Below are 14,893 nucleotides of genomic sequence, written 5' to 3' on the forward strand. Positions count from 1 at the left end.
GTGTCAACTGTATATTTCCTTAATATTTGGCTACATCAATGTATGTCTACAGACAAAAAAAGGGTGAAAACAGGGGTAAGTAAAGGTTTCGGGAGATGTTTCATAAATATTCAGAAACACAAAAGATATACCAGACCTAGCGCCTCAATGACCACAAGTCGCGTACATTGTGTTGGGACTTGCTGTCAACAGGACGGAAAGCCTGTGTCCATCCAGAAGGCGGCATGATTCATCATCTGGGCCCTCCTGCCACCAAGTGCTAGCTACAACCTCGAAGAGGAGAGCTCGAGAGGTGAGAAGATTTTTTTCTGTAAGGTGGTGACTGTGGGACAGAAACATGTTCCCATCTCTATCTCATGACTCACGATGTCTAATACGGTCAGGCCCGGAGGCGATTAAGGCTATTGTCCATCAATAGCCGGCGGCTCCGGTCTGCAGATAAGAATCTGCTAACCGTACCGAGATTTAATAAGGTCAAATGGGGAGGTAGAGCTTTTTCCACTGTTGCTTCGAAGCTGTGGAACTCCCTCCCGGAAAAACTCTCAAGCCAGGCGTCTCTTTCTCTTTTCCGCAAAGCCTTAAAGACCTGGCTTTTTTCACAGTCCTCGGTATAAGCATGTTTTTCTGTCAGCACCCTTATGCTCCACTTACAGTGCCTTAACGCCCTTGGGCTAAGTTCGCACTCTATAAGTCCAATCGTCATTCATTCATTCATCTAGGTAAAATTAACCCTCATGAATTTTTAATCCTACCCTCTGGAGACTAGGATAAACCTTCACACCATCCACCACAGAGGTAGTGTTATCTGCACATTTCCCATCACCTCTTCCCAACCCACATGACACTTCCTATTGCTCTCTTCATCAACTTACCAAAAAAGGATTCTCACCTCTAACGCTCCCTTCACAGGGCATGAGAAATCTATTGGGCGTGGCCAAAATATTTTTGCCCAAATCACTTTCATCTGAGACTCCTATGGGCTGATTGATGAAATAAGGGATGCGATATATGCTGTTCCTGTGACAAAACACGGAGGATGGTAAGGAATATGACCAGCATAGTATATTTAAGGGCCTCATAGATAAACAGCAGAGAAAGGAGAAATAGAGATAATCTCCTGAGCAGGTTTCTCAAATAATCTCACTGTGAGCAAAATATTATTCGAGAGGCATGAGACCAGCAGAAAGGGATTACCCCCCTGTCCAGCATTAGTGATGTAATAATTCTGGTGTATAACGCTCACTGGGCCTATAACATGGACACTCCCATCCCAGACAAGTAAGGAAGCATGGCGGCCTATTATTTACCTAACTGGACACTGACACAGGATTATTATTTTTTTTTAAATGTTAAATCAGCAACAAAAAAAAGTTATCAGGCTGGTGCCATTCACCTACTTGTAAGATTGTTGATGCTTCCTTTCATCTCAGAGTCCCAGTGGTCCACAGAACAAGCCTTGGCCTCTTCTTTGAGGCCTGATGAAATTAGCGACGCAATACCAGCCAATCCTGTTAAAACATGTAAAAAATTATTTGAAAATAAAATGAAGACTGGGAAGAAATCTGAATAGCCTAGAATATTTAAGGAACTCATATGAAATAAACAGAGACAGAGACATGATCTCCTCAAAAGAGTTGATCAAACAATCTCAATGATTTGTGGGTAAGTATAACTCCCGCAGTGTATTCAGACCACTGGACAAGGGCTAAGTCTGTGTCCAACCGAGTGATGAAACTACCCTGATGCATCACTAATGCACCGGCCTCGAATGTGGACACTCACCGCCCACCACATCAGGAAAAACTGTCCTTTACCTGCACTGGCCGTGGCGCTTCGGCATCCAGTTCCATCTCCATCAACTGCTTCTAATGTCTTCTCAGGCTCAGATGTGAGAGGAGGAAATCCTGCAATAGGAAAAATGTGACATTTCAGGGTATTTTGCAAAGTAAGCTTGACTCAATACTAAAGGAAAATGAAGATGACGAGTGTTATATGGACATAGGTGGAAATAACACTTCTTTGTAGAGATTATGCTTTGATTTTCATATAAAAGGATGTAGTCAAACAAAACCTGAATTTCGACTATAGAACTGTCACCGCGAGAGTTCAACGACGCTACTTCTGTAAACACTATGCCAGCATGGCAGGAGGACCAGGACACTACTTTTTTCTGGCTTCTTTGTGAAGACAGAAACACTAAGATCATTCTTTTTCCAACTAGGCAGTTTTTTTTTGTCAAAATCTTCGATTTTTCAGCAAAAGCTGATGTTCTTTAATGCAGCATTACCCTAAGCCGAATCTTCTGAGATGCTGCACCCCAGCATTGCACAGAGTAGCTTTTTATGGCAGTCTAAATATAAGGCGGGATACTCTTGTAAGCCTAAGTGGAGCAAAGCGGTACCTAAAGGCTGACTCTAATGTATATCACAGTAAAAACACCATATACCTACACTATGAATGCCTACCGATACTATAATGCCTAGCCCAGGTCCGTAACAATCTTTGCAGAGTCCCTTCCGCGACAGGCTACCAGCGCACAGGTACAGGGCTGTGCACATCGGTAGTCTCACACATGCGGCCCACACACAGGCCCAGTGCCTCTTACCCAAGCTGTGCAGCAGCGGCCTCAACTTAAAAGGCAGACACTGGTGGTCAGCACGTTCAGTCCAATTACTGTAAATTTACCATGAGTGAGTATCAGGGAGTGACTCGAAGTAGAAGTCCAAACTCTGGGTGGTCAAAAGCAAACAATCCCCACAGAACCCCTTTGTTACAACAATGTTACTACAAAGCATCTGTGATGTGATGCCATGCCAGAGCAGAAAGAAAGGCATAACAGAAGAGAGACTGTATGAAACGTAATAGAACATCTGGATTCTTTACTCCAAAGTTAATAGTAAATAATGGAAGGCCAGAACTTAAGTGCATTTTGAATGGGCCTGTTGGGGCCAGGAATGCTTGGTATTACAGGCTTGCACCTCTGCCCTCGGCTATCCTAGATATAGGTTATCTGGTATTCTGGTATTTCCTTGATGAAGCACACATGACAATAATTGTGTGGAGTGGTGTGGCTCACTGGTTGGAGGCGGCAGACCGGCCCGGGACCAGGGTTCAAGTCCCGACGCGGCAGGGTCGTGGACTAGGGTCAGCGGACTCGATAATTCTCGCCTCGGTGCCTACTCTAACCAGGGATCACACTCGGCAACTCTGGGCATTGCCTCATCTCTACAACGGCACCCCACATTCGCCGGGGATGCCTGGATTCACCTTGGAGATACCCTGAAGGGACCATCTCACAGGGATAGCTAGGACGGGTTCCCCAGCGGTCTACAGCGCCACGACGCCTCAGGGCAGCAGTGCGCTTTACAAGACCACATACATTACATTACATTACATTACATAATGTGCATGCTAATGTCTATGCTTTTCATCATGGTCCTGAGATCCAGAGCTAGCTCTGAGGTCTGGAAGGATGCACTAAGCATGCTCTCTGGTTGACACACCTAGGTTACATACATTAAACAGTTGTGACAACAATTGACAGTGCTGGACTGACTTTTTTCTGTTCAGGGGTAAGTATGGTGTCTGATGGCTTCACACCTTAATGCTCCTCTAGAATGTACGGCCCAGACCCTGCATTGCCACCCCTATGTGCAATGTCATGTGCATGTTGTATAACTGGTGACTGGTAGCAGGACTCCACTTTGTTTGTGAGTATGTGGCTGCTGAGAACAGTGAGGTTCATTTTGTACCGCTGGTAAAACATAGTACAAGATGGAGGTTGAGGTACACCCTCCCCAAACAGAGGTAGGTCACTGCTTGCACTCCTCAGCTAGAGGGTGTAGCCAGCACAACCGGAGCACCATAACTAGTGCTGTAACATCTATTGTAACAGTAGAGTGCCATGCACATCCAAAAATCTAGCACAGCAATAGTAATATATCTCTGTAAACAAAACGCTAAGCCAGTAGCAAATACGTCAAGTGTGATATACCTATCATCCTTAAGGTTGTCTTCCAGCATCTTTTTGTCTGCTCACCTCATCTTTTTGCAGATTCTTTTGGTTGACCTTAAGTTTCAGATCACTTTAGCTTTGTTAACCAGTACAAAGTGCATGATCTTCTCCCCTAAACATGGTAACATTAGTGTATAGGCAACTGGCATATTTACTTTACTAGTGCGTCCCTTGTAAAGTGGTAAACAGCATACCCAGGGTCAGTAAATTAAATGCTACTAGTGGGCTGCACTGATTGTGCCAACCACACAAGTAGCCCCTTAAACATGTCTCAGGCCTGCCATTGCAGAGCCTGTTTGTACAGTTTTACTTCCACGTTGACTTGGCATTTAAAACCCTTTGCCAAGCCTTAAACTCCCCTTTTATTACACATATATCACCCCAACGGTAGGCCATAGGTAGCTTATAGGGCGGGGTGCTGTGTAAGTAAAAAAGTAGGATGTGTACTTTTAAGTTTTGCATGTCCAGTTAGTGAAAATAAACTACATTCATTTTTCACTACTGTGAGACCTACTCCTCTCATAGGTTAACATTGAAAATTCCTTAATACACCTTTAAGCTGTAATTCCAGATTAGAAAGGAGTAACTGTTTCATGTTTTATATCTTTAGAAAAGTAATTACAAATCCTATTTACTAGTAAAGTAGGATTTGACATTACTATTTTAGAAATGACACTTTTAGAAAGTGCACTTTCCACTGCTGTGTGTGCCTGCAGCCTATCTCCAATACACATGTAAATGTATGTAAATGTATAGGCATTTATATAGCGCACTACTTACCCGTAGGGTCCCAAGGCGCTTCGACCGCTGCGAAACCCTTCCTGGCTTCCCTGAGAGATGGTCCCTTAATGGGTATCTCCAGGGTGAGACCAGGCATCCCCGGCGGTCTGGTGGGGCCGTTAGTGAAGATGAGGCAAGCTAATGCCCAGAGTTGCCGAGTGTGATCGCTGATCAGAGTGGGCACCGAGGCGAGAGAATTATCGAGTCCGCTGACCCTGGTCCAGAAACCTGCCGCACCGGGAATCGAACCCTGGTCCCGGGCCGTCCTCTGCTCTCGGGTCTGCCGCCTCTAACCAGTGAGCCACACTACTTCACATCTGAGATAAGTGACAGTTACACTTTGTGCATTCCCACTAGACAGCCACAAACACAGGAAAGTTAAGTGTTTCTAAGTACTCATCTGCATTCTGATGTCTGTGCCTAGGCAACAAGGAAGGGAGGAGGTAGCTGACATTTAAACCTTAAAAGGCAGTTTCCTGACCCCACAAAAAGGGCCGATTATCCCCTACAGCTAGTCTGGAGCCAGGGCTGGGAAGAAAGGGCTCCTGTGCACTTTAAAGATCCTTCTTTGAAGTCACCCCGACTTCAAAAACCCAATTTGGTATAAGTACTGGGTCTCGGACCCCACCAAATCCAACACTTCTGCACCTTAAACTGAACTTTGTCAAAAGAACTGCTGTGCTGCATCGAGGACTAATACTCTGCTAAACTGCTGATATGGAAGACCTGCTATTCCGTTGTGCTCTCCTGCAGCCTGCTGATCTCTGACCCCACTGAGGGACTCTGCCTTGCAACTGAAGTGATCTTCAAGGGCTTGAAGGATTGCCTCCTGTTACTTGAGACTCAGGGCTATCAAAGTCTCTACCCATGCTCCTGTACCTGGTTCATTGGAAGTTCACCCAGATACTTGCAACAGAGAAATCAACGCATCTCCACTCTGCGTGTAGCAGAACCGGTGCATCGACCCTGTTGAGGAAGCACAATTGGTGCATCACTGGGTCCGATGCATCAGCTCCAGAGCCTGATGCATCGGACCCACGCATCGCCGCCACAGTGGTGTGGAGAGATTGATGCATTTCCTTGACTGTGTGGAGAAACTTGCCGCATTGCACTTTGGAATCAACACTTCCCGGCTTGGTGCTTATTCGACAGAACCAAAGCAACGCCACTACTGCATGACGAAAGTCGACGAATAGCTTGTCTGCACCCCTAATGTCACTGTTGAGACCAGGATCAAGGTAGTCTGTTCACCAGGACTGCGTGGCTCCTGTCCCCAGACTGCGATCCATTGTGGGTGACTTGAACTGTTGACTTTGCCCTGGTCCAGCGCATCCAGATAACCTCCATTGGAGCTTATTGCTTCCAAGCACTAGAAATCTTTTTATTCTTTAGAAATTCATATCTCGACTTCCACTTATTGGATTTTTGTTGTTTTGGTCTTGATTTATTCATAAAATTATTGTCTATTTTTTAACCTGGCGTTAGAGACTTTTGTGGGGTTTCATTGTGTTACTGTGTGTGTGTGTTGCAAAAATACTTTGCCTCTTTAGATAAGCCTGACCACTCTGTGCCAAGCTGCAATAGGGTGAGCACAGATTACCTTTTAGTGTGTATATGACTTACCCTGACTAGGATTATGGTTCCTGCTTGGACAGGGTGCATACCTCTGCCAACCAGAAACCCAATTTCTAACATAATGCTATGTCAATATTTTATTTACAGATAAGGCACAAGTACCCTGAAGCTACCTCTGTAAACTGTATGCCAGCACAGCAGGGATACTTCATCCCACCACAGCAGGAGCAAAGAGAGGCTGAATGTCATAGATTCTATTAATTTCTGAGATTTTAGGTAGAAAATGAGGATTTACCTGCAGTGATGTAAATGTTTTGAGCTCCCTCTTGGAGTTGGTAATTCATGGGATTAGCTTCCGTCTCTTCTTTGACGCTGTCAGAGGTCCCCTCAATAGTAAACTCCTGTTCTGCGTTAAAGGAAACATCAAAGTGTGATTTCACAGTTAGTTGCAGGACCTGAAGAAGGAGCCCTGAATCACTCTTCTCACCAATTGCCTCATTAAATTCAATGATTTTTAACATCAGTCGGAGGAGATGGGACCCTCACCCCTGTGTCACTCCTCTGCTTACCTCATTACATCCAATGGTCAGTCATATGAATTAGAGATGAGTCCTGGTCTCCTGTATCACCTCTCTACTGACTACATTACATCCAGCTCGCCAGCTTGCATAGGATGTGCAGCTAATTGAGGCATTCACAAGCATTTCATGCAACAATGTGATATAAAATAATCTCCTCTATCTTGTGTTCTAACCACAGTGTTGATCTTTGTGATGTACCTAGCATACCTCTCATTTGACTCTTGGTGAAAATTGAGCTTCACGTTATTAGTCTCAGAGCCACCCCATTGGGTTCTAAGTTAGCACATGGTGAAATAAGAATTGCTTCAGTGGTGTGTGTGGCCCCTACACGACCTCTGCAGTATTGTATTGTACTATATTATTTTTATAACACTTACTTCCATATGTGGGGCACTGAAGTGTTTGTCCATGAGGATACCACGCAACACTGTCTGGGTGTGTGGCTGGCAGAGCGTTGGTTTTATTTGGACCAAGGTGGGAACGGTTTCCATGTATGTGATGACCACTGAGGTGCAAGGAGCGTGAAATGAGATGCAGCACTTACTACTGCGATGGATGAAAAAGTGAGAGATATTCATTTTATAACATGAATTATGCTGCCAGCACTGACAAAGTGTGTCTTCATGTGGAATTCGGGCGTGCTATGAATGTAGAAGCTGCTGAACAGAGTAAGATAACACGTGAGTGTTCTGTACGAGTGAGGGTTCCAATCAGGAGACAGTTCAGTAGGAGATAGGTTACTCAAAGAAGGACTATATACTGCAGTACCTATAAAATGTTAATAATAAAATATACACAGCCCAACTGAACCTAATCAACAATGGAAGGAGGTCTAGGAAGGAGAGGCAACATATGTAGGGAAGTAAAAATGCTAAGAGGAAGGAGAGAAGCTGCTGCTGCATTGGTACTTTATAGCATGGTTGACTAAACGTAGGGGACCAAGAAAGGAGCGACAGTAAAGGAAATCTACGACACTGCGAGGCGGTACAGCCCGTAATCCCTCTCTGCAGCGGTATGCCATAATCCTTCAGGAGATATAGGTAAAAGGCTGTTTGTCAATACAAATAAAAATTCTGAAACAGCATTGGGCCTTGCAATCTAGAGCTTTGCGAACAGGTATTTACTGAAAGGAACTCAGGCAGTGATATTTGGTTGTGTGAATAGAGCAATAATGTTTACAGAAATTGCAATTGTTATCCTGTTTAGGTTTACATGAAATAACTGCTATCTAAAAAAGAACTGTTAGCATTTCAATCCAATTTCAATTATTAAAAAGTTGCAGTCCCTTAGGAGATAACAGATTCAGAAAAGAGACAAACTGAAAATAGAAATATCAACTGCACCAGAGGATTTAGGGTTTAACGAGGGGAGACAAGTATCTTTAATTTATTTGCAAGTAATCTTTCTTTCCAATTAGTTTAACTTTAGGTCAATGCCTAGTTGACAGGAAAGATTATCAAAATAACGATTAAGGTCATAATATGAGATATTTGTTTATTCTGCATACAGAGACATTTAATATTGCTCAAATGTCTTTGATATGCCCTTATTTAAAACTAAACCACTGTTCTTTTTTATTTTTCAAATTATTCACCAGCAATCTACCAACTTTATTAAGGTTGTCATAATATTTAAAGTGAACATTAGGAAGAATAATATTTGCATTCTGTGTAGTTATTTTATTTAGCTCAATCTTTGCATTAATTAAGTCAAGTAAGATACTAGATGCAGGGAATGTGTAACATAAGTAATCTAAACATTTAATCTGATTTAATAGAGCAATACAAGAAGCATGAAACTCCTTCCTTTTGCTAGCAACACAGGATGTAATAAAAACTCTTATTGAGGTCTTATGCAAATCCTAGTTATCCCATACAGGAGTGTCAACAGGGTTACCTATTAAAACAAAATAATTTGTAAAATCGATCAATTCTTTTGTAAAGATATCTGACAAAATAGTTATTAAATCTGTCTCCCACTTGGGTTCCCAGACATATTGAAATCTGCAGCTGTTATTAGAAGAGCATGATCAGAAATAAAAATGGATCTAAATTCTAATTTTGTTTGCCATAAGCCATTTACAGGTAACAATTGCAATCAATTATAGATAAAGACTCATGAGAGGGATGAGAAAAATCTAATTCTTTTGCATCCGGACTATAGATTCTCCAAGAGTCAGATCAAGCTCTGAAATTAACAGCAATCTTAAATGCCTTGTACATTTTGTCAGAATATAATCTGTAATTGACATTTCTGTTAGGAAACAGATTATACATTATCATCATAACTTTATTTTGATCACAAAGATCTTCAAAAGTACATCACAGCCAAATATATACAAGCATAATTACAGATGCCAAGATGATTATGAAAAGACCAAATAATAATCAAGAATTCTATAAAACACTTAAAAATGCCATGAGAGAATAAAAACCTAATCATAAGACATATCATCTATATAAAATATATATTATTAAAAAAGCTACAATATAAAAATTATTATAAAATACACTTGAATGTTTGATCCATAGAGCTTACAGGACTTTTGCTGGGCCAAAGACCACTACTCTACAGGTATCTGTACTAAGCATTCTAAGCCCATTTAGATAGTGAACAGGTCAAATGAGCCTACACAAGGGAATAATCCACTTGGCCCTTAACCCCTTGCCCGCGGCCGGAATTCCGCTCCTGTGCGGCACATTCTGATCGCGTGCGTGGTCATGACGGCTGGGAGCCGTCATCAGCACACGAGCACAGTGTGCCATGACGGCTCCCAGCCGTCATCAGCATCGAAGGGGTTACATTCTTCCAGTACGAGCAAAAAGATAACAAATGGACTAGGGATTCTGAACTTCCTTTGCAGGCCTGACATTTCCCATCAGAGGATACATTACTTCGCCACTTGCTACAAAACAATTTGGTTGGGAGGGTTTTATATCTGAATTGGAGAAACAGTTTCCATGCTAGTTTCCTCAAAGAGCGGGATGGGTTTGAAATCCATGAACTCTACAGTAAGTGAGCCCATAGGATTTGGCACACCCTTCACCAGGATAAACTCCCAATAAATACCTTTTACCCTACTCTTCGTAATCGAACACAGCTCCTCCAGTCTTGACCAATATTCCTCCAACCCCAATTTCCTTAATAATTCCCTCAAGGTTCAAAACCAGGGAATTGTACTATTCTTAGGCTGTGTCATAAGATCCCTAATAGCCACTCGGTAGGGAGCGAGCTCCTCAATCGTCCATTTGTGAGGCCAAAACAATAGGTGCTTATAGTCCAACTTGTGAACAAATGTAATTTTCTTTGGGCCAAATTGAGAAAAATATGAATCAGTGGAGTACTGGCTGGTAAGTTGAGAAGTGATCTTATAAAACGATGTTCAGTGGCGGAGAGACATTCATTGTTCCAGCTACCCCACAATTCTGCTCCATACATAACAGCTCTTAAGGCTTTTAGTATTATATATTTCTAGTGCTGGAGCAATTTCCTAGACACCGTACTTCTATGGATCTTATTTATTTGGGCAGTCGGCTGGATTAGGGACAAGAGTACTTTCTCTATATGAGGAGCCCAACATAAATTTGGGGTTAAGCGAATTCCCCAATAATTAAAAACAGAAACTAATTCAATAGTATGGTCCTCTACATACATACGTCTCTTCGATGGCTTCAGAGTACGTTTGGAAAATATCATAAACTTCGTTTTTGCATCATTGAGCTCCAAACCGCACTTATCACAGAAAAGGTTAAAATCACTTAATCGACTAACAGCAGAGTGGACGCTCTTCTCTCTCCGACTTTGGGGCGTCACACCCATCCCTATCACGAAATCCTACCATCCCATTAATAAATCACGAGAACTGGGTAGGTGCTAACATGCACCCCTTTCTCATTTCTTGGTTTATCATGAAGGGCTTGGTTAATTGCCCCTTCTCCCCCCAACTATTTCTTTATGTGCTCAATGTAGCCAAATAAGAATACCCAATAAATTTCGAGGAATTCCCAACTGTGCCACCACCTGCCAAAGTTTTCATTGAGGAACTAAGTTAAAAGCCATACGTAGATCCCTTTAATAAAGACTTATTTCCAATAAATACAAAGGAAGCGGAAGACCTGGTCCAAGGTACTGATATTGGTATGAAAACCTGCCTGGGAGTCAGACAGGATATCTTTTTCTAAGATCCAATCCTGGACACGGGCCAAAAACTGCTTGCAGAAAATCTTCTGCACAGAGTCAATTAAACGAATGGGTCTATAACTACCCGGATTTGCCCTATCTCCGTTCCTGTAAATTGGTATGATCTTGGCTGAATTCCAGGAGAGAGGAATTTCCATGCCTGAGAGGATAGCATTGGTGAGCATATTAATATAGGGGACTCAAACTTCTAAGTCTTCTCTATATAAATCATTGGGAATTCGATCAGGGTCAGGAGCTCTGGCTGGGATGCAGGAGCTAATAGCTGCATAGGTTTCTTCAGGAGATATTTCTAGAGCTTCTACAATGCCAGATGGAACAATCTCCCTCATGCCTACATTCTCCTCGTTCTCCTTGTTTCCAAGAGTATACGGGTCCCCATAGTGGGATACCCACTCTTCCAGCTGTACTGTAAACTCTAGAGCAGACTTTGGTCCATTCAAACAAAGGGCCACTTTCTTCCAAAAGGACTTATTGTCCTTATCTGCTAGGGCACCATGAAGAAAGGACCACAGTGAACATTCCTATTGTTTCTTGGCATAATCTAATGCCTGTCTGTATCTTGCTCTATATGCCACCAAGAAAGCAAACGCTGCCCTACTTGCCCATTGCACCTCTGTTACACGCCTTGCGGCACAGTAGCGCGTCAGCCTCAGCCGCCTGGACCTATTTTAAGCAAACAGATAAAGGCAGCATTAGTGAACGCCAGGTCCCTAGTGAAACATAAAGTGGAAGTAGCCGATCTGATCGACACTTATGACTTAGATCTGCTGTTTAGAACGGAAACTTGGGCAGATAAATCCTCAGATATTGATCTGGTGCTAGCAGTCCTGGGGGATACTCTCTCCTTCGAGCAGACAGACATGGGAAACAGTGGGGAGGGCTCGATATAATCAGTAAAGAGGCTTTTCAGGTGCGAGGTTTGGAGGGTATGAACTCCCCTGAGTGCGAGACCCTACCGTTTAAAATTAGCATCACCAATAATTACACATTTGCGGGCCTTCTGCTGTACAGGCATCCCAAGGCCACTTCCCCATTGTCACAATTACTGGGCCCCGTCCTGGGGTCCAGTCTCTTGGGGGTAGACTACACCATTCTGGGGGACTTTAACATCCACCTTGAAAAAGTTGAAGACAAAAATACAATTCTCATCAAAGAGACCATGACTAGCTGTGGGATGACCCAATTAGTCCAGCAAGGAACCCACTCGGCTGGTCACACCTTGGATGGGATCTTTTCCTCCAATCCTAACATCAAAATAGGAGATGTGATGTCGGTTCCCTGGTCTGATCACAAAGTTGTGCATTTCACCTTACCATTGACCACACAAAAACGGTCAGGTTCCAGCAGGGGGGGCAACTCTCGTACCAGGAATGGGACAAGATTGATATAGTCGAACTGCATGCACAGCTGGGGGCCACTATATCAGGCTTAGATGTAGACTGCAATGTAGCTTCAAAACAAGTAGAAAAATGGATCAAATCAGCGGTACTCTCAGTAGCCCCCATTAAAACAAAAAACCGTAAGAGGAAAAACTTCTTGGAACCTTGGTTCTCAGAGAAACTAAGATTACAAAAACAGACATGCAGGCGGGCAGAAAGAAGATGGAGGGCCAACTATGAGGTTAGGGAGAAAGAAACTTACTGCAAATCATTAGCTACTTATAAGAAAATGATAGCCAAAGAAAAATCGGCCTTTTTCGTAAAAAAAATTAACTAAGCAAAAAAATTGAGTTAAGAACTGTTTGCCACTGTAAAAAAAACTCAGTGAGCCTATTGCCAAACAAATAGAAGGTAGTTTGGATCTGTGCAACAAACTGGGGCTATTTTTTACTGACAAAGTGAGACATATCTACGAATCTTTCATTTCTCCGCACCATGACTCACAGGCAATGGGTAATATCCAGCCCAATCTGGGAAAGCCAGTTTCAAGTTCCCCAAAATTCAAGTTCTCAGTCCCATCAGTAGAACAGTTTAGCCACCTGGTGTTGTCAACTAAATCAGGGGGCCCGGAGGACCCTTGCCCCCCTAAGGTCCTGCATATGTTCCCTGAGATGCTCAGCAATCAACTTCAGCTGCTCCTCACCAATATAATTCAGTCTAGTTGCTTCCCAAAGGCGTGGAAAGCGGCCTCTGTTCTTCCCCTCCTTAAGAAGCCTAATCTTGACCCCTCAATCCAAGCCAACTATAGGCCGATATCGAGAATTCCATTCCCGGCCAAGATCTTAGAAAAGTTTTTGAACTCTCAACTTGCTGGGTTCGTTAGGGAATCCCATGTCTTAGATAACTCTCAGTACGGGTTTCGGGAGGAACATGGAACTGAGACTGCTCTGGTCATGGCAACAGAGGAAATTAGGAGTATACTGGACGCAGGGGGAAAGGCTGCCCTCATATTGTTAGACTTGTCGGCAGCCTTCGACACCGTCAACCATGATGTTCTCCTATCCCGGCTTGTGGAAATAGGCCTACACGCATCAGCAACTGCATTGTTGGCCTCTTTTCTCAATGACAGATCCTTCTTGTTCCAGCTTGGGGAATTTGTATCAAAACCGTTTAGACTGCCCTGGGGGGTCTCCCAGGGGTCTTCACTAAGCCCCTCCCTCTTTAACATTTATGTTGCCCCTTTAGCCAAAATCATCAGAAACTGCGGCTTCCTCCCAGTTTCCTACGCTGATGACACCCAAATAGTGGTGGCAATTTCAAACGATACTGCGAGACAGTGGATAGATTCAGGCACTGCATGGACCAAGTCAGTCAATGGATGCAGGCGAACTGCGTAAAGTTGAATGGCGATAAGTCAGAGGTCCTGCTACTGGGGGCTGAACCTAACATCTGGTCAAGCAACTGGTGGCCCGACAGTCTCGGCAGATGTCCGTCACCGGTGGACAACGTAAGGAACCTGGGGGTCATATTTGATTCCAAACTCACTTTCAACACGCAAATAAATAAACTTGCCTCCTCTGTATGGTACACGCTAAAACTGATTAAGAAACTGCTGCCATATATTTCTCCTAACACCTGCAAACTCCTGGTAACCTTGCTGGCTCTATCAAAAATAGCTTATGGGAATGCACTGTATGTAGGGCTGCAAAAACAGCTATTATTAAAACTACAGCGGCTCCAGAATGCAGCAGCCAGGCTGGTACTGGATATTCCCAGGTTTGAACCAGTGGCCCATAAAATGAAAGTCTCCACTGGCTCCCCGTAGAAAAAAGGATCCAATTTCAGTCAGCTTGCCTGGCTTACAAAACTTTGCATGGATCAGGCACTCACTTTCTGAAAAGTAACTTACTGCGGTATGAATCTTCTAGGACTCTACGGTGAAGTAGTGCTATGCTTCTCAAAACTCCCAGAGTTAAACAACTAAGATCGGGGGGGAGGCTTCCTACTGAACACAGCGAAAATCTGGAACAAGTTACCTGCAGAACTAAAAAAAAACAGCCCTTTATTGTTGTCTTTTCGTAAGAATCTGAAGACCTGGCTATTTTCAGCATAGTCCGGTCTGGCTCCGCACGGCTCTTTCTACTTCTGCAGCATAGTCATTTAGCGCCAAAACGCCCCCGGGCATTCGAGTGCTCTACAAATCCTATAATCAAATCAAAATCAAATCATATCTGGACGGGTTTTAAATTTCACTGCCTGTAGGAGCTCAACCTTGTCCTTCCTACATTCCTGGTTGTACCAGTCAGCCACAGGGGTCTGCCTTTTCGCTCCCTTTTTTCAATTGACCCAGTGTTTCCCTGATC

At 43.4% G+C, this 14,893-nt stretch overlaps 1 protein-coding gene across 1 annotated transcript in view; it reads right to left on the reverse strand.

Annotated features, from left to right (window-relative positions):
- Positions 1-14,893, reverse strand: part of LOC147700315 (uncharacterized) — a 67,455-nt gene that overhangs the window by 18,486 nt on the left and 34,076 nt on the right. Inside the window, exons 4-6 of the mRNA XM_086935682.1 lie at positions 6,666-6,776; positions 1,815-1,904; positions 1,398-1,508 (exon numbers count right to left, since the gene is read on the reverse strand). Of these exons, the coding sequence (XP_086791808.1) occupies positions 1,398-1,508; positions 1,815-1,904; positions 6,666-6,776 (312 nt within the window). The remainder of the gene's footprint in view (positions 1-1,397; positions 1,509-1,814; positions 1,905-6,665; positions 6,777-14,893) is intronic.

Source organism: Lissotriton vulgaris, chromosome 8 (assembly GCF_964263255.1).
Source record: "Lissotriton vulgaris chromosome 8, aLisVul1.2, whole genome shotgun sequence".
NCBI classification, from domain to species: Eukaryota; Metazoa; Chordata; class Amphibia; order Caudata; family Salamandridae; genus Lissotriton; species Lissotriton vulgaris.